Source organism: Chiroxiphia lanceolata, chromosome 6, assembly GCF_009829145.1.
Source record: "Chiroxiphia lanceolata isolate bChiLan1 chromosome 6, bChiLan1.pri, whole genome shotgun sequence".
In the NCBI taxonomy this organism is placed as follows: domain Eukaryota; kingdom Metazoa; phylum Chordata; class Aves; order Passeriformes; family Pipridae; genus Chiroxiphia; species Chiroxiphia lanceolata.
The window spans coordinates 39398941-39418818 of record NC_045642.1 but is presented as its reverse complement, the minus strand read 5'-3'; the positions used below and the strand labels follow the sequence as shown (position 1 = coordinate 39418818).

The following is a 19878-nucleotide window of genomic DNA, read 5'->3' as shown; positions in this document are numbered from 1 at the left end:
TTCAGGGCCCCTGCAACAGGTGGATTTCTTGAAAGATGTACAGAGCACTGAACTATGCCAGGATTGAACATAGGAGTGGTGCTGGAATCCTGCCTGGGAATCCTCGTGCATTCATCACCCCCAGGATGACTCAGACAAAACCTTGCAGGCTGTCTGCCCAACATGGCTGTCTGTCCATGTCATCTCAAAATTTCTGATCAGATTCTAAAAACACATCACATTTTTAAATACAAAATATTTCATTTATGTCTGAGAGTTCTTTTAATGAAAAATAATTGAACAGAAGAGGCTAGAAAAAAAATCCACATTTTAGATATTATAGACTTGATTCTTTAATTGTATCATCTCCAAGTTTACAGCTGCTGAATATGTTTAATTTTATAAAATATTCTATACATTTCTGTCATCTAAGAAAGATCTGTAGAAACTATGAGGCTTCTACAGCCCATCACCAGGTATTGTCATTTTGTTGTTGTTGTTGTGATACCATTGACCAGTTATAGCATGCCATTTTTTGTCATTTGAACTATGATAATCGGAGCAAATAGAGAAAATGCCATTCAGTAACAAACTGTATTTCCTCAACATATTTTATCAAAGGCTCAGCCCTTCACAAAAGCTGTTTTCTTTTTTACCATGGGTGCTCTTCAATACAATGTGATTGTGGCAGCTGCTGTTTTATCTAGAAGCTTAGTTTGCCCTGTCAAAATATCTGACAAGTCCACCTTCCCATGTTTAGGAACCTGACTAGTGTAGTGGATGTGTACATTTTCAAAAAATTGAGTTTTACCTGTACTTAAGCACAGAATGTAATTCAGTTGCCTCTGTGTTTTTTACGTTATGCTGTCTCTGTTAAATAGTGTAATTGCAAATACTCTGCTAAATAGAGTGACTCGTCCTATGCAGCTATTGAGTGAACCAGATCTCTGTGACACCAGAATAGGTTGAGGGAACTGTCAATGGTAAGCTCAATTATATTGAAGGGCACATTGACCTCATGATGCTAAGATTCTGAGCTTTAAAATGTACTCACATCTTCAGTTTGTTTTTTCTCTATCTTCTTTTGTTCCCTTTCTTCCTACTTAAACTAGTACCTCATTACAGTAAACTTTATAGAGAAGGAGCCTCTCTACATTAGTCATAGAATTTTCCTTTTGACAAAAGCACCAGACTTTTTGGTCCCAGCAATCACTCCTGTATTCTCAAGCCTGCGTTCAGAACAATTCTGCTGCCCCACTCCCAAACTAAGTGGGGATGCCATCATACAGGCAGGGAAGCAGTGGAATGTAGAGGTAATGATGCTTCAGCCTTGCACAAGAAAAAATCAAATTTAACAGCTCACATCTAAATTTCTTTTGCTGCTTGCTTGTTGTGAAACTTGGAACTAGTGCCCTTTTTGGCCCTGTACCACCCCGTCACAGATGAGAATGATGGTGTTTGTGTGATTGGAAGTAAAGCTGAAATACAGAATGAGGACTGTGTCTGGAAGGACTGGAAGAAATTCTCATTATCCCTTCTCTAGTCCAAACTCAGGAAGACTTTTTTTCATTCCAAATCAGAGCAAAACCTCAAAACTTACTGACATTTTCCAAATGGAATGTCATATTGGAACAGCTGAAGCTGAAACGTTATGCATTTCTGAACTGTTGTCCTTAAATCAACCACTTGAGTGAAGATACATTAAGGTACTGCACTTTGAGGCAGTAAATTCAGTGTGGACTGCTAGAAACCCAAACAGATCAACTTTCTACATTTAATGAAATGGGTCCACTGAAAAAAAGAGTATGGTTGTCCAATTAAAAACCATCGTACAAGGGGATGCTAATTTTTGAAGTTTTGACTTTACTTTCTTGTGACATTTGCTTGTGTAATTCCTTCAATTTTTGTTTTAAAGCATAGGGCAAAATAGAAATCCTGTAACACTGATTAACAACCACATGATATGTAAGCAAAACCGCAACCTCTAGAGCCACCACCACCTCCTGCAGACTGAGATAGGACAATAATTGGTAGTAATGGTGAGCTCTGCCTGAATCTTCACTAGTGGAAAGACTGGGAATTTTGCCAGTGGGTTTCACAGATGTTAGTTGACAGAGAGGAATAGGCTTACCTAACATGCATGGTTCCAGTCAGGTTCTGAAGAGCATTCGTCACCGGACATGGATTTGGCTGCTGTTTTGCCACAAATTTAATCTTTTTTTGCTGTGTTCTTTCTCATGTCTGCCTCTTAGTTCTTTCTCTTCTACCAGTTCTGGTCTCCCAGGTCTTTAGACCATCTTTTCCTCACCTCTTTGCCTTTCTGTGCAGCTGCTTTTGCAGTTTTTCTCTCTACATCTGCTTCTCACTTCCTTTCCTCATTTCACAAAATTTCTGAGAGGCTTAATTAATTTGACACTATCAAGGCTCTGCTGAACATGACAGACAACTTGGCCAAATTTGTAGTGGAATTTGTAAGCGTGGCACAGGGCACAAGCTGTACAAAAATGATTGCCCTCTTCCCTGAAGGTCAGGTGGGATATGATGAAGTATCTTAAAAGACATCAGAATCTACCAACGTGTAAAAATTATATTTTCCTCTGTGGTCATTCTGAGACAGCACTCAAGACAGCGTTGATCCAGACAACGAGGTGTGATAAAGCCAGAAGCACTGAGAGTAGTCTTACCCTGTCTTAACATTAGCATCCTGTCAGGCTTCTGCTCAGTGAGTTTTTCACCTTTGAAAGTCAGAACTGATGGGCAAGATGGGTTTTGGCAATGTGTATGTTATGATACCTCCAGGTTCCTCCAGCTCACCTTAGTTCTCAGTCTGTGTGGAGCTAATATTCCATTTTAGATTTAAATAGTTAATTTCTGAGCAAAAAAACCCAATGTACTATTATTAGAAGATCCTAAAATTTTTCAAATGGAGTGTGAAAATGTCACATTTCGACTTTGTTGACGACCTCCTTGTTCAGAAGCAATTAAAGCGGCTTTACATTATGGCCCCAAAATATCATAGCACATCAGGCTATGATATTTGTCACTTGTCAAGCCTAAGAGGAGAAAAATATGGATCACTTCCTGACATTTTTCAACCTCTTAAAAATCCAAACACATCTATTTTGTTTATTTTATAGAACTTTCTGGATTCACATCAATTGCCAATAAAGCCTTCATATTTAACCCTGGTTTTATATTTTGGATAACTAAATATTTCATTGTTGTTATGGTTTAGGAATGGTATTCTCCAATTTAGTGTTCCCACTGAAACCATTCCAAAGCATGCACTGCACCATCACTCCTCCTCCCTCTTCCCCTCCCCTGTAGTGGGCTCGAGAGCAGAATTGGAGGCATAAAAGGTAAAGATCATGGGCTGAGATAAGAACAATTTACTGGAAACAGCAATGAGATAAGAAAACAAACAGTAACAGCAACAATATTAGTGATGGAGGTACAAGAAAGAGACAAACAATTCACATGGAAACCCCCTGACAATACCCAACCGCTCCCTCCGCCACATTATGCTGACCCAGAAGCAGCCCTTCCCCCGTCCCCAGAAAATGACATGAGGTGGTATCGAATAACCTCTGGGTCCTAGCCATGCCCCATTTTTCTGCAGAAATTAACCCTGTCATGGCCAGAACCAGGACATTATCACCCCTTATTCCATAGCATCTGTGTCATGCCCAAATCCTACACCTTCCAAATGTATACATTGTCGCCGTGGGATTTAGGTGCTGAAAAAATCTCCCGGAGCAGTTAATTAGGGGTGAGATAAGAAAGGATTTATTATGCCAAGGCAAAAGATGTTACGACGCGCGCGCCCCTGTGCCCGAGAGGTTACATTTTATAATACCATCCATCCAATCCCAAATGTGTCCACCCTGTGGCCTTTACTCTGGATCACCCCGGGTCCACCCGCTGAAAATGGGTCTGGGGTGTATTTTGGGACCCTCTCTTCATCCCATCTTCATCTTCTTCAGAGCACGAAGGGTACATAGTCACCCAGTTTTTGACCGTGTTCTGTGGTTGAGGCCCTGATACGCTGTTCTGCCAACAATCTAGGCCTTGCCTTGACAAAAGACTAAACATTTCTGCTGTATTCAGGGGTAGGAGTGATATAGGGAGCATAGAATGGGGTAAGAGTGTTAAGGAATGTGTAAACTAAGGGTGCTAGAGGGAAAGGGAAAGGGACAAGGGAGTGAGGGCTGTTGCTTTTAAAATCTACCTATAAAACTTACAAGGCTTACAAATATTAGAAAAATAAAAACCCATTAGGAGTTTAAGGAATCAACGTATATATATAGATGCATGAGTATCTATACACAAGCATGAGTATCATTTCCATAGTCAATGGCCATCCCTCCAAGATGTCTGTTGAGTTCACTTAGTCCATGACTGTGGGTTCTATCTGTCCTAGAGGTCTTCCAGGGCAGAGGAGCTGGTGTACTGTTGGCTGGTTGCAAGCTGCATCAGAGCTCATGACTGGTGTATCCAGAGCAGTCCATGCTCATTTGTCCATGGTAGTTATGACATACAGTGGTAGTGTCATTCAGCAACCAATGTTATACAATTCAACATTACAGACTGTTCTCACCCAAAAATCAAATCCCCCTGCAACATGACTTGATCCAGCTTGTCCCTCAATAGCTTCTGCTGCTCGCCACATGGGACTCCATACAGCAGCTTTCCATTTTCCATGTATCCCTACAATACAGCAGGAACCATCAGTAAAGAGACCACATTGCTTTTCATTTTCTGGTAGCTGATTATACTGTGGGGCTTCCTCAGCGTGTGTCACCTTCTCCTTCTCTGATGATGATGATGACGATGATAGTTTGAAATTTTTGCCTTCAGGCTAGTTCACGATGACTTCCAAGATCCCTAGGAGACCAGGGTTTCCTATTCAAGCTCACTGTGTGATCAGTGCGACCCACTTACTCCACATAGCATCAGTGGCATGATGTGTGGAAGGCACTTTCCCACTGAACATCCAGCCCAGCACTGGCAGTCAGGGTGCCAGGAGGAGCTGTGCTTTACCGCCAATCACTTCTGAAGCATCTTGAACCCCTTCATAAGCTACCAGGATCTCTTTTTCAGTTGGAGTGTAACAGGCCTCGGATCCTTTGTATCCCCAACTCTAGAACCCCAGAGTTCATCCTCAAGTCTCCCTGGGTACTTTTTGCCAGAGACTCCAGGAAGGACCATTCTCCCTGGCTTGCAATGTAGAGAACATTCTTCACGTTTCACATTCCTGTCCTGACTGGCCCAAGGGCTACTGCATGAACAAGCTTCTTTTTAATGTTCAAAAGGCTGTTGTTGTTCAGGACCCCACTTAAAATTGTTCTTCCTCCATGTCGTAAAATAAAGAAGGCTTACAACCTGACTGTAATCTGGAATATGCATCCTCCAAAAACTCACAGCACCTAGAAGAGCCTGTGTTTCCTTCTTCCTGGTTGGTGGGGACATAGCTGCTATTTTGTTGACCACATCCATTGGAATCTGATGACTATCTTGTCATTTTACTCCTAAAAACTGAATTTCCAGCACAGCCAATTCTCTCAGGTACTGGATACTTTTCTTCATGGCCTTTCACCTGCTTGGACACCCCATTAGATCATCCTTGAGAGAATACCTTTCCCTCATGCTTGACAGGAGTCGCCTCCAGAGGCAGAGAGTTTCTGTCCTCTTCCCAATCACCTTGTCAATGCCCATGCCCTGGGACAGGGATCACAGTTGCTTGGCTTCACTACCATCTAGTTTTGTATCATGGGCTGTGATATCCCAGCATCAGCCAGGTCACCAGGGGCTCTCCCGACTGGTGGCTGAAATCTTTTCACATATCTCACAGCTCACCTGGGGATGGGGATCGGGTGATTATCTCTAGCCCTGCCTCTTGCTCCTGTTCTGAGGGCCCTGCTTCCTCTTCATCCCTCACTAAGAGAACTAATTTGTTCTTGGATTCCTTCTTCTGTATGGGAGTGACTACTACTGGCACAGGTTGTTCCCCTGGTTCAGCTGCAGTTTGAGTGGCCATGGTGCCTGTTGGTCTGGTTTCCTCCTCCTTCCCCTGATCGTGCTGTCTAATATTGAACTGTGTCTGGTAAACACCAGCCAGGGCCCAACATACTGCAATAAGTTGCCCCTCTCTGGAGTTGTCACAGCATTCTCCTTGCAAATATTCTGTCACTTTAAGAGGGTCCTGTAGTTGTTCAGGGGTGAACTTCCAAATCATTGGAGCTGATAATTTTCCCCAAAACCATTTTAATATACCCATTTTCTCCCACCCTCCAACTCATAACTGTCCTAATACTAGCCATGGTGTTGACCATATTGATTCAAGACATGGTGTAGATTTTATCGAGGAGATGTAGCAACATAGCACGCTTTCCTTAACATCCAAAGGGAATTCAGAATTCTCAAAAGCTGTTATAACAAGCCTAAAGGAGAAAAGGGGAGTGAAAAGCTGAGGAAAATCATCCTTCCTTTGTCTTCCCACAGAATGGGAACAATTATTAATAGAATCATAGAATCAGCTGGGTTGGAAGGGACCTCCAAGATCATCAAGTCCAACCCTTGGTCCACTACTGCTGTGGTTACTAGACCATGGCACTAAGTGCCACATCCACTCTCATCTTAGAAACCTCCAGGGATGAAGAATCCACCACTTCCCTGGGCAGCCCATTCCAATGCCTGATTACCCTCTCTGTGAAGAATTTCTTCCTAATATCCAACCTAAACCTCCCCTGGCACAGTTTAAGACCATGCCCTCTTGTCTTACTGATAACTGCCTGGGAGAAGAGACCAACCCCACCTGGCTACAACCTCCTTTCAGGGAGTTGTAGAGAGTGATGAGATCTCCCCTCATAGACTCTCAGAGGTGCCGCCCAAGGTGGGGGTAAGAGAGCAACACTGAATACACATACCAAATGACCCTCATTGCCCTTGATATTATAATATCATAAACTGAAAACACAGAGTGCATCCACATAACAATCCTGGTCTCTCTCCCTGCTCTGAAGAAAGAGCACTGTGATGGGCACATAGTGCATATGCAGAAACATATCCGGGGTTCAGTACCGCACCCACATGAACAGACCAAGCAACATTGTGAACAGTGGCTCTGGACCTAATACAACTAATGCTTAGATCACGTTTGCTTCCCAACCTACTCTGGTCAGATCTGACCCTTCATTAGGCACCAAATAAGGCTGTCATGGTTTAGGATTGGTATTCTCCAATTTAGTGTTCCCACTGAAACCATTCCAAAGCATGCACTGCACCATCACTCCTCCTCCCTCTTCCCCTCCCCTGTGGTGGGCTCCAGAGGAGAATTGGAGGCATAAAAGGTAAAGATCATGGGCTGAGATAAGAACAATTTACTGGAAACAGCAATGAGATAAGAAAACAAACAGTAACAGCAACAATACTAATGACAGAGGGTACAAGAAAGAGGTGAACACTCTATGCTGACCTGGAAGCAGCCCTTCCCCCATCCCCAGAAAAATGACATGAGGTGGTATCGAATAACCTCTGGGTCCTAGCCATGCCCCATTTTTCTGCAAAAATTAACCCTGTCATGGCCAGAACCAGGACAATTCTGGACAGAGATGCTAACATTTTATACTGAAAATTTTAAAACTATGAAGAGGAAGCAAAACCTGCAAAATTTTAATATACCACATTTAATATCCACATGTGTATGTACGTATGTATGTATATACAGATATATGTGCTTATCTAAAATTCAGAGAAATTTAGTTAATAATTAGTCTGTTGATTATTGTTACTCTTCACTCTTCTGGTGTGATATGTTCAGATGTGAAAATCACTTTACATGACTTCTGTTCTTCAATAGCTCTAAGTTTCTTAAAAAAATGTGATTACATGTGAATTTGTGCTTCTGTCTGCAGGAATTAAAAACAAAATTTTAAGCTACGACCAGAATAATACCTTAATTGAAATAATAGGGCAGGTTAAGGTTTTCTTTATTCACCCTGTGATAAAATTCCACACTAGGATTTAACCCTTTGATGCAGACTAACTAGCTTAAAACTAGCTGGTTTTTCTTCTTTACATGATTTCAGGAGTCTCATGTTGAGGCTGGCTATAATTTTAATATATTCAACTGTGAAACAGCTGGGGAGCAGAAGCCATACATCGAGTTGTCATTTGTTTTTTCTTCTCGATTGTGTGTATGTGTGTGAGTATTTAACTGTTTTCACAGATGTTAAGCAAGCATTTCAAACAGTGTTTAGGATGTATCTCAGTTGCTATTAATAAGGTTGCTGGATCTGGAAAATGTTATAGAATTCTTTTCTTTCTCTCTCCCTTCCTTTTTTTTCTTTTAATGCTTAGTTGGTAAGTATGATGCTGAATTTCAGAGCTGTTGCTTCATTGCACATAACTAACTCATCACTCTCTTTAACCTGTAGCATGAGCAGCAATTGCATAATGAAATTCGAAATTCCGTTTTCTGTGCTCATCTGTTAATACCCTTCAATCTCTGCGGTTCGTGTCTCATGTCTCACACCTGTTATCTTTTATCTTTTCTCCTCCCCCTTCCTCACTTCTTTCCACTCCTCCTTCCTCATCACTTCTTCATTCTCAACAAAGAAAGAAATGCTGTGATATTTCTTCTCCTTCCAAAACCTCCACTAGAAAGCATTGGCCACATCAAGGTAAAGGGCAAAGGCTTGAAACGGAAGGTCTTTCACGCTAGCTGTGAATGGTATGCTGTGCAAAACAACAACGGTTATTTTCTATTCTCTAATTTCCACCATTTGAAATGCTTTAATTCCTTGTAAAATCAGAACAAGATAGAATTTCAGAAAATGCAAATGCATGTTTCCCTGCCTGCCTTTTTCTGTAAGGCACAGTGAGTCAGACATTATCATGCTTTTCCAGATTGTTTGGCAATGAAGTACCTAGTTCATGAACAGAATTACTGTCACCAGCTGGGGAACAAGTAACAGTCCTTGCTTTCCCCTGTCACTCTGATGGTTTGTGTCAGTCTGAAGATAGAAAGTACCATGATGTCCCTCTGGAGCAGGCAGGTGAGGGACCAGACAAGGACAGCCAGGTCACTAAATACCAGAGGTTTATGACAATGTTTTAAATGTACTCCTTGACTTCTTACCTGATGACCTCACTTGATTTTAGAGGAATCTTTCAAAATAAATCATGACCAGTTTTGAATTATTTTTGTACCCCTTTTAAAGAACTAGCAATAATAGCATGATGTGGAAGAAATAGCAGGTGATTTTGGGCTTACTGAAGTCAGCAGGGGTTTCCCCATCAACACCTGCAGGACTTTCTGTCCGTAATTTACACAGGTCAGAAGCCTTCAGTGGCAACTGAAGTAGTTGAGTTCAATCACACTGTTAGTCTCTCTGAATGGCTAATTAAAATGCAGTTTAATTTTATGGATGGGAGTTCATCATATTAATTTTCTATAACATGGAAAGGAGAATGTAATTTTGATTTCACGTTTTCTCCTTTTCCTTTTGTATCTTTATGGAAGATTTGGAGACAGACTGTTTGTAAGGAAAAGCCTTGTCCCCTTGCAGTGAGGACTCAGGGCCCACTGGAGCATAGCTCTGGGCACTGGGCTAATGAATTACATACTGTTGTCTCAAATTCATCTTGTTCCTTTTACAAAGAAACATTAACGTATAGTGCCTCCAGTTAGTACGATCTGTTCAAGCTTCTGCCTTGTGGGCCCTGTAGGAATTTGCCTTTTGAAACACCAACTAAAGTTGGGATGGGAGAAGATGTTTTGCTCTCCCAGTTGGCCCCAAATTCACTCCACCTTTTCAGCTGCATTCCTAGAGCTCCCTTCATGCACAATGAGCTGTTAACCTTCATGTTCTCATTAAAGACTGGATTCTTCTGGGTTGTGGTTTGAATAATGACTCCCCATCCCTGTGAGGGAACTGGAGGTGTTTGTTCTCCTGGTTAGTGGGAGAACATCTCCCACTTCAGTGCTGCCTCAATTGCTGAGAGCGAGGGGGTTCTGCAGTCCCATAGCTCAGAGGTTTCTGGCATCATCTTTTCTCTAGGGGTGGATTTGTGGCAGTTGCTAACTCCATGAGCAGTACCATCACCCACAGCTGGTAAAGGGCTAGGAGATGCTGTGGCAGTGACAGCAGCACTGAAATTCCTCCCTGCCCCTTGCTAAGAGATCCCACGCTGCGAGTGCGGAAGGCGGCACTGACCCATCTGGTTCTTGCTGTCCTCTTCAGGCTTCTGCCCAGAGACTCAGCTGGGAGAAACTCCAGCAGCAGCAACAGCACAGGTGGATGGAACAGACTTAGCCTCTCCAATGTCTCCTCGGACTAGCAAGAGCCGCATGTCCATGAAATTGCGCCGCTCCTCTGGCTCAGCCAACAAATCCTAAGTGGCGAGATGCCTGAAGCTTTCTAGTGAACAGCAATTGGCCACCCTTCCCGCAGCAACTCAGCGCCGGGGTTTTTTTCACTGCTCATACCTTTCACTCAAGAGTAATGTCTCTCATGTGTGTGTGCCTGTGCCCTGCATACTCCTTTTCTGTATGTTTATTTTAAACAGTGACACTGGAATTTTACTTTGATATTTTAGCATTGGTTTTTTATCAAACTTCAGTCTGCCTGCCCTTTTTTTTTTTTTTTTCAATTGCAGTGCAGTTTGTCTTCTGCACCTTTTACCTTCGTGGATGATTATGGTATCTCAACAGTAGTCATTTTTAACTCTGGTTGATCTTGAGTTACATACGGAATTGGAGACTGCAGCTGGATTACACTGTATTTATTGTGCCCCATTGCAATTTTCTCTGTAACAAAGAAAGAAATATGTACAATTTGAAAATGAATGTACAATTTTAAATTGACATTGCATATGTGAAGTCTTTGTCAGATGTCACAATGTTAATGCACAGGATGTGTACAGATTATTTATGTTGAGAATAAAATAGTTCAATGGCCTTTCAAGCATTACAGAATCCAAATGAAATAATTTACTCATAGCACCAATTCTTTCTTCACAAAGCAATGTATCATTTCATAACTCTGCAGATAATCTATGCCAGAAAAAAAATCACTGTGCTGAAATTCTATTTATGCTTGGCTTCCAAATATTTTTATAATGTTTGCTTTTCCAAGTGGTATCAATAGTAAATGCTATCAAGTTTCATGGGTTTTAGCCTTTGTCATTGGGATGCTCCATCTAGATGTATATTCTTTTTTCTTACATTAAAAAAAAATTTAAAAACAAACACTTTCCTAATAGAAATTCATTGCTGTGATGATGGGTACTAGGGAAGAAAAGGGAACATGCTCCGGGAGCCTGGCCTGAAATGCTGTTGATTTCAACCCTGCGAGCGCAGGTTAGTGCACGAGTTCCACCCACCCAGAGGTATTTTCCTACAAAAGGTGAAATGCTCACATTTTGAGTCTAGTAAACAACAAAATGCTGTTAACAAAATGTAGCATGGCATCGGTACTAACTGCATGTGTAAATATATCATATGGGCAACAATAAAAAGAGAAATTATGTATTGTCATTCATGTAGTATCAACAAATTTGTAATGGTTGAAAAGAAGACGTGCTATTTAATAATACAATAAAATTATTCTTACCACCTTTTGCATATTAGTCATTCACCTCACTGACTAGATTCTTACTCCAGTTTATGGAAGAATTGTGTGCTACATAGATATGGAGCAATTAAGTGCAATACACAGCTTGGTTTTCATTTGTATAAATAAGTATATGAGTTCTTAGGAGCTCTTTCCCAATGCATCAAAAGAATGCCAGACTGAAAACTTTTCCCCAGATCTAGTAAATACATTGCATGTAATATAAAGCACAGGACGTTCTCTCCTGCAGGCTGGTTGTTCAAGTGCTGATTTTAGGAGCAGTTAATAATAATCACATTTGTGTAGTCTGGCACCCTTCATCTTTGACTGCACAAGTGGAGAAAGGAGAACGATGATTTTAAATAAACATAGTGACCTTCTCCAGGAGTGAACCCATTAAATGCATAAATGGGCATTTTTGCCATTGTTACCAACAAATGACAGAAAAATGCACAACTTAAAACATGTTTTATTTTTGTCAGAAGAGTGAGATGTGAGTTTAGCCTCCTCTGTCAGAGAGCAAATCTTGGCTATATTAGGTTATATTGTTTTAATTCATTTGTCCAGGTCCTGGCACTAAAATGACAAAAGTCTGTGAAGCGCATTTAAAACAAAGCATTTATCACTTGCTTGCAGCCTTTGGGCATGATACATCTGAATCTTTTTTTGTGTGAAGCAAAATGTAAAATGACAGAAATAATGGCTTTAGAGGATGCTAACAAGAGATTGAAATATTTTACATGCTTTATTTCAGAGAGAGTGTTAGAACAAAGACTACAACTGGTATCAGTTTGGTTCTTCAGAAATCACCAGCTGACCCACTTTGCCCTGCTGAATTGAAAAAAGGTGTGAGCTACATTTAAAATCTTTTATTGAATTGTTTTGCCCTTGTTTTTAGCCTCATCTGCTATAACATTTAGAAACAAGCACTCAAACTGAAAAATTAAATAAGTAAATAAATAAATAAATAAATAAATATGTCTGAAATGTCAGTAGCTGGTAAATTCAACAGCATTTCAAAGCATTTGGCCAGAGCACTGTCAAAGCCAGGGAACACACCACAGGATGCTTTGCTAAAAGTAGGTGTTGTTAGGGAGAAGGAAGGTAGCCTGTCATCTGCACTTTAGCAAAACGTCTAAAGACTGTTTCATGTCCTAATTTCAGCTGTTCACAAGACTTGGAGGAACTCACATCAAATGCGCAGCTCACAGTGGAGAGGGGTCGGAGGCCTCCTGAAAAGGCCAGCTGCAGACGGGGTCCTTTCTACCTGCCTACGATGCAGGGCCTGGCAGGGCCACACACTGCCCAGCCAGGTGACACTGAACTGCGCTCCTGGCTACTGTCTGTGCTGCACTAACAAACCACTAACAGAGCAGGTTTTGGAATGGGCAACTGCCAGAGACGTGTTTTGCCTACTACACAGTCGCTAGAGTACAGAGACACAGAGTAAGCAGGAGATGCATACATAGATCAACACCTTGTATTTCAATTAAGCAGACAGCACAATTAGTTTCCCATACTAGCTATTATATGACTTGACATTGACTTAATATGAACATTTACTTTCTCGGCTATCTTAGTACAGAGTACAGCAAACAAAACACCTCACCATAACTTAAGTGTTGAAGCTCAGGGGCTAAGGCTATTAAAACAAGGTCACTAGATCAGGCTCCTTTTCTCACGAAAAATAATTCCTCTCTTTAAATACCGTATATACAGCTGTACTTTCTATCCGAGAGTCGCCACGGAAGATATACCAGCGGTGGGCCCGTACCCGGCGCCCGGGCATTGCGCGACTCCCGGCAGACGCTGGCAGGACTCTTCACCCGGGATCGTGCCCACAGCCGCCCCGAGTCCTTCAGCCGCCCCGGCAGCTGGGGGTCTGCGCGGCCCTCCCTCCCGTGCGGGGCTCGGTGTGAGTGCTGCTGGCCGGCCCCGTGGAGCGGCGGCGGTGCCGCTCGTAGGCTGAGCCCGCTGCCGTGCCCGTGCGGGGCGCGCATCGCTACCCACCGGCCGGAGAGGCGGCGGGCGGGAGTCCGCGGGCGGCTTTCTCCGCCGTCATAACCGTGAGAGCCGCGACTTTCCATAGGAATTACAGCGTGGCCAGGACCCGCTCGGCTAGCCCGGGCCCTCGGAGCAGTCCCACCGAGGCAGCCGCGGGCCTAGCAGCCCGGCCGGACGGGCACCTGGAGCAGCAGGACCTGCCTGCTCTCCGGCGGGTGGCACTTGCTGGCGTGCCGCGCCAGCCCGGGTGCGCTGAAGAAGGTGGCGGGGCAGTGCTTGCAGGGGAAGCCCTGCCGCTCGCCGCCCGCCGCGCCGCCCTCGGGAACGCTGGCGGGCGGCGGCGGCGGCAGCAGCAGCTCCTCCCGCACGGCGTGCCACAGCCGATGCTTGTCCCTGATATCCGCCGAGGGGAACCGGGCGCCGCAGAGGTGGCAGGCGAAGGCGAGGGGCCCGCGCTCCGGCGGGCCGAAGGCGGCCGGCCGCGCTGCCCCGTGGGTGCCCAGGTGCTTGCGGAGGTAAGCCTGCCGCCGGAAGCGCTTCTGGCAGCAGGGGCAGGCGAACGCCTCCCCGCCGGGGCCGGGAGCGCCGCTGTGAGCGGGGCCGAGGCCGGGGCCGGGGCCGGGGGCGGCCGGGGCGCCGCCGGCGCTGTCCGCGCCTCCGCGGTGCTGACGGGTCGGCGGCGGGGGCTGTGGCGGGGGCGCGGCGGGGCCGCGGAGTCGCCGCTCGGGGCTGTTCTCCTTGCCCGGCGGGGAGGCGGCGGCGCCGTCGGCGCTGGGGCCGGGACGCGGCTTGTGCCAGCGGCGGTGAGATGCCAGGTTGGCGGGGCAACTGAAGATCTTGTGGCACTCGGGGCAGCGGTACTCGACGCGCACGATGCGGGAGCAGCGGTGCTGGGCCAGCGCCAGCGGGTCCGCGTACTGCTCCTTGCACAGCTGGCAGATGAACTCGCCCAGCGGCGTGCGCCCCGCCGGCGGTCCCGGCCGGCCCTCGGGCCCCTCCTCCTTGATGCGCAGCCCCAGCACGGGCGAGGTGGTCACCTCGTCGGCGAAGCTCAGCTTCCGCGTGGCCTTGCCCTTCTTGGCAGGCGTCTTGGCCCGCGACGGCCGCTTCAGCGCGGGCACCGGCGGCGGTGGCGGGGCGGGCAGGGGTGTGCGCGGCTGCAGCAGCAGCTTCTCGGCGGGCGGGAAGGAGGCGGCCAAGGGGAAGGACTCGGCGGAGGCGGGGGAGCTGAGGCACCGCTCGAAAAGAGCCGCCCGCGGCCCCGCCACGCTGCACGGCCCCGTCGCCCCCCAAGCGGCCGGACCCTCCGGCTGGGTGACCCCGGGGCCGCTGCAGCCGCCGCCGGGGGGCCACGTCGCGGGGCAAGCGGCGGCGGCGGCGCCCTCCTCCTCCTCGCCCTCCTCCTCCTCCTCCTCCGCCCCCTGTCTAGCGGTGGGGCTGTCCCCGGCGGTGGGCGGCGGGGGCGGCGGCGGCGGCGGCGGAGGGGCGGGCGGCGGGTCCCGGTCTGGGTCCTGCTCCCGCGGGCGAGCCCGGTAGGAGCCACCGGGGCGCCGGCTGCGCTTGACGAGGAAGCCGCGCGGCATCGTGAGGCGATCCGGGGCGGCAGGAGCGCAGCGCCACCGGCCCGCCCGGGCTTTATACCCCCGGCGCCCGCTCCCGCCCGGGCGTCATCCGCCCTCCGGCGGCCGCGGCCAATGAGGAGTTGGGGCCGGCGCTGCCGGGGCGGGCGCGCTCGGGCTGCGGGGACGGGCGGGGTGTCCCGGGGAGGGCACCCCGCGGCGCCCTGCGAGACTGAGTGGGATGTGGGGCCGGGAACGGGTCAGAGACGGGAGAAACCCTGGGTTGGGTCACGGCAGCGGCCTCTCGGCCGAGCGGCCAGGCAGGGCTCAGCAGGAGCGCCTGTCGTGGGTGTTTGTACCGGAGCCTTCATCCGCCGCCGGGGCCGCACTGACCGCCCCGCACGCCTTTCCGCTGACGGGAGCCAGAGCTGGGAACTGGCTCCGTCCGCCTGCACCGCCACATCGGGAGTTTTCCCTCAAGTAACCAGAAAGCTCTGGTACTGCGGTGAGCTCCCAATGCAAGAGCAGGGCTGACACCTTCGCGTAAAATGCTAAATCACGGCTCTGCGTAGTGGCCGTGACTGTGGTCCCCTGGCAGCCTCACCCGCGGGCAGCCTCCCGAGCCCAGGGGAGGCAAAGACTGAGGTGTGATGCAAAAGCTCCCGAACCTCCCCTGCCACGCCGCCCCGATGCAACTCCCGGCCCGTTCGTGGGTGCTGAGATCCTGGTGGCAGCTGGTGTGCCTCTGGAGCGAGGCAGGAGCTGTGTTTGCTAAACCACCAATCGCCTTTTTAGCAACGCTTCTGTTCCACCGCGCAATGAAGTGTACTGGCAGCGGCCCCACCGCGCCGTACCAGCATCTCCTATTTGACCGCTCATGAACCCGAGCCCGGGTTTGGAGGCATGACGGTGCTGTCCCGTCCGTAGACCTTCTGCCCGCAGTATACACGAGATGGCGTGCCATTGGAAATGAAAGGGCGAAAGCTCGCTCCATTCATGCTCAGAGACAGACATCCCTTGCCAGGGTAAGACGATCGGACTCACCGTGCTGGGAGCATCCCCTAGCCGGAAGAAGTAAAGAGCACCAGGAGAAAGGGAGAAACAACACTTTTGAATACAGGGGCTTTCCAGAAGTGGTAAGGAAGATTTGAAGCCCTCATGCAAGACCAGAACTCACCCCACCAGCTCAAAACACTCATCCACTTGTGTAAGTTCTCTGATAATATTTGTTTAACAAAGTCTTAATCATGTTTTACATTACTGCCCATTTTCCTCCATTTTCATGATTGCAATGAATCTTAGATTAGATTACGAACTCCACAGGCTAGAGATCACCCTTTGTTAGTACAAACCTCTGTAATTGGGACCAATGAGCCACACTTTTGTGCAGTTGGGTCACTCCACTGCCTGTATGATTTTTATCTAACAATTTTTACCTTTGTAACTGGACTTCCCAGCTACATTTTTCACTGAATAACTGAGTCTCTGGTTACAGATCCACTATTTTATATGTTCCTCCTCCACTTGTAAACAATGTTCCTATTAAAGTTCCATTTACTTTTGTCATGTTGCAAAAACAGTCGGGGGTAAAAATGTCCAGTTCTGAAATGTTCAGTTCAGCTTCCAATCCCAAGGGGTGAGGAACCCAACGATGCCTTTTCCTGCACAGTAGCAGGAGACAGAGCACCAGCTGGAAAGCAGACATATTGTTTACTGGAACTCTAAACATTTTTCAAGTAAAATCCAGTAGACTGGAGTTGCATTGGAGTTTATTTAGGCCCCATGTCATGGTCTGACGTGGCCCAGACATCACAGGAAGGCTTGGGGGAAGCTTAGAGTCTCCCTTCCTGAAGTCACACATGTGGAATCATTGCTCCACCTCTCCATCCACTGCCCTTTCGGCTGTGTTTCTCAGCTCTTCCCTGTGATTATTAGGTGCCTGTCTGTGCCTCTTTCTTGTTCCACAGTGCCCTCCAGCACAGCCTTCTTTTAGCCTTCTCAGTTTGCCTCCAGTTTATGATCAGTTTGTAAGGTAGAAGTGATCATCTGTAGAAACTGTAGAACTCATCATCCTATCCTTGGTCTTGTTGCAGCATGTGCCAGTGCCCTCAGATCTCTGACAAAATTGCACTGGGATCCAAATTGCTACAGCCACCTCGTGACTTGTTTCTCTCAATAAATATACTGGTTTCCTTAGGCTGTCCCTGCCCCAGTACAGACTCCCAGTCCTCTGGCTCCCACTAGAAGATTACAGATTATTTCTCCTCCCTCCCCACATTTACAAGAAAGTGTAACCCCGACAACTGGCATTAACATCCAGCTCTTGCAGCTTCTAAGCTTTCTGAACTGTTACATGGGTTTATCTTCTTGCCTTCGTCCTTTACTCCTTCCAAAAACTTTGTAATTAGAAAATTCTGATGATTTATAAAGATAGGTAACAATTTTGTGCACACACACATACACAGATCCTGTAGAAATTTGCTGGACTTTTTTTCCACTGGATTATTCCATTCCATTAGTCCCATCCTATAGATGAGAGTGCAGCACCTCACCCTCCTGAACATTATACAACAGGGAAACTTTCTTTAAGGTTGAAGCTTTCCTAAGCAAGGAACTGAACAATGTTATTGCTCCTGACCTTACACTGTGTTCTCTACAGTCTGATAAAATCGGGTTGGCCTTGATTAAACATATTGGCCGCTTCCACATGAGAGTCATCCTTAGATGACTTTAGATTAACCAAAGGGTTAATCCCACAGTAAATAGGAAATCAAATTTCTAGTGGAAAAATGCAGAATGGGAAACTGGCAGAATGAAAAAAAGAGGAACAAGTTCTTCCTCTTACATTCTTTGCTTCCTCAGTCCATCCCCTCATTTCTGGTCAGGGAATGGAAACAAGAGTAGTACAGCAGTGCTCTGCCTCCCTGTTGATGCTGCCTTTTAGGGACATGATTTAATGGTGGACTTGGCAATGCTAGGTTTATGGTTGAATTCGATCATCCTAAAGTTCTTTTTCAACCTAAATGATTCTATGATTTTGTGATTCTGGAAGATGCTCCAACTGACTACCCAGGCAGCTCCAGAGTATGATACCAGCATCTCATCGCCCAGGTCCTTCTACATTCCAGCCATCCAGTGACTGTCATCTCTGGCTGTGAGGTAGGGATACCATTCCTTTCAGCCCCAGCCATGCCTCCATTAGCCCCAGGACAACTGGAAGCCTGTGCAGACACTGAAAAGGAGGTGTAACATGGTTCATTAATTGTCAAGCAAGTAGGCAGCTGCATTTATGTTTCTGAACAGTCTTGGGGCATAAACAGCAAAAGGAATGTATGACAGAAATTCCAGCTGGGAGGGAGAAGGTCTTGGGTGAAGTCTGATTCTCAAAGAAAAACCTTCTGGGGGCTGAGGGGGCAGAAGGAAAAAGAGAAATGCCTTTTGCCATTTAGTAAAAGACAAAATAACCACAACTTTAAAAAATAAGAGTTAAAAATAAAATAGAAAAGAACTATGAGCAAAGGATTAAAGAACATTCCTCTCCTTCATGTTTTCTCTCCCCACCACAAAAAAAAAAAATTGTTGTAGCTTGAGTTTTTTATATTGCAGAATTTCAAATGAAGTTGACTTTTAAATCTTCCCCTGACATCTGGTTTGTAATTAATGGAGTAGTAAATAGGAGAGAGACAGAAGCCACCTCAGAAGCCTGTCCTTGATACATGACTCTCCAGCAATGTAGTTAGATGAGCGATACTACCCCCAGGCTCCAAGATTTACACAAACAAAATCCAGGCTGGTTTTGGTGACAACACAAGCCATTTCATCTTCCCCCCAAAATGAGGCTGCCAATTGTCTTGCTGTGATTGGGGATTTGATGCTGGTGACAGACATTGAAGGAAATATCTGCATTATGAGGATATGGATTGTCTAATATAACTGACTTTGCCAGTACCTTAATTGCGTTTTGCTTTACCTGAGGACAATCTGCTTCAAAGGGAAAATGATGTTAACAGCTGCTGTGTTTTCTTCATTGCTCAAATATTATCAAAAAGCTTTCCATAAGGGAAGGTAGAAAACACTGTTCTGTGAAGGTAGTTGGGCTAGAGGGATTTGAAGGGATTTGAAGACACTATGAAAATATTCAACCTTCTTCTTTGTTCACAAATGAAGTGATGCTGTGAGTTCACCATGCTGCTGTCACTAAGGTGATAATGGGAGGACAGTGATGCTGTGGCTCCAGTCCTTACTTTGTGAGTGAGCAGCTGCGTAAGGGCCAAATGAGTACTCTTGTGTTTTGGTTCTTCCCCACCTCCATCCACATTAGCCCATCACAGGGACACTAGATCCTCTTCAGGGAGCAGCTTGACATTCCCAAACCTATACAAGTTACCGGAGAGTCTCAATGAGACCATTATGACTTTCGTTACTTCATCCAGATTTCAGCTGGATTTCAGCTTGTACCCCACAGGCTGAAGCCATTTGCCATGACAAATTTGCCTGCAATGGAGATATTTATTGATTTCACTATGGCATAATAGGAAGATTTGGCTTCCTTTAGCATGAGATGCTCAGCAGTCTGTTCCCTACAAGCATCATTATATGTTGCAACTTACTGAAAAAAGATCTTGTACAGAAGGTTGTGGTTATTAATTATGTGGATAGCAATAGTGGCTTTCACGGAGGCCAAGGCCCAGCTGCAATTGGTGCAGATGTACGTGCTGGCA

General features: G+C 46.2%; 2 protein-coding genes across 16 annotated transcripts in view; one reads left to right on the top strand and one right to left on the bottom strand.

Moving 5' to 3' along the window:
- The window catches only part of RALGAPA1 (Ral GTPase activating protein catalytic subunit alpha 1), a 140527-nt gene extending 128926 nt beyond the window's left edge, over positions 1 to 11601 (top strand). For 6 of the 15 annotated variants that reach the window (XM_032692466.1, XM_032692463.1, XM_032692455.1 and 3 more), the window contains 2 exons: positions 8596 to 8710; positions 10224 to 11601. In XM_032692466.1, coding sequence (XP_032548357.1) covers positions 8596 to 8710; positions 10224 to 10320 — 212 coding nt within the window. In that variant the 3' untranslated portion in view covers positions 10321 to 11601. Of the gene's footprint in view, positions 1 to 8337; positions 8341 to 8595; positions 8711 to 10223 lie in introns of those variants that run through there. The other 9 variants (XM_032692465.1, XM_032692461.1, XM_032692453.1 and 6 more) reach the window with 6 other exon arrangements.
- On the bottom strand, positions 10750 to 15181 carry INSM2 (INSM transcriptional repressor 2). The gene has a single exon (XM_032692468.1). The coding sequence runs from the start codon at positions 15179 to 15181 to the stop codon at positions 13757 to 13759; it is 1425 nt and encodes a 474-aa protein (XP_032548359.1). The 3' UTR covers positions 10750 to 13756.
- Between the last annotated feature and the right edge of the window lie 4697 nt (positions 15182 to 19878).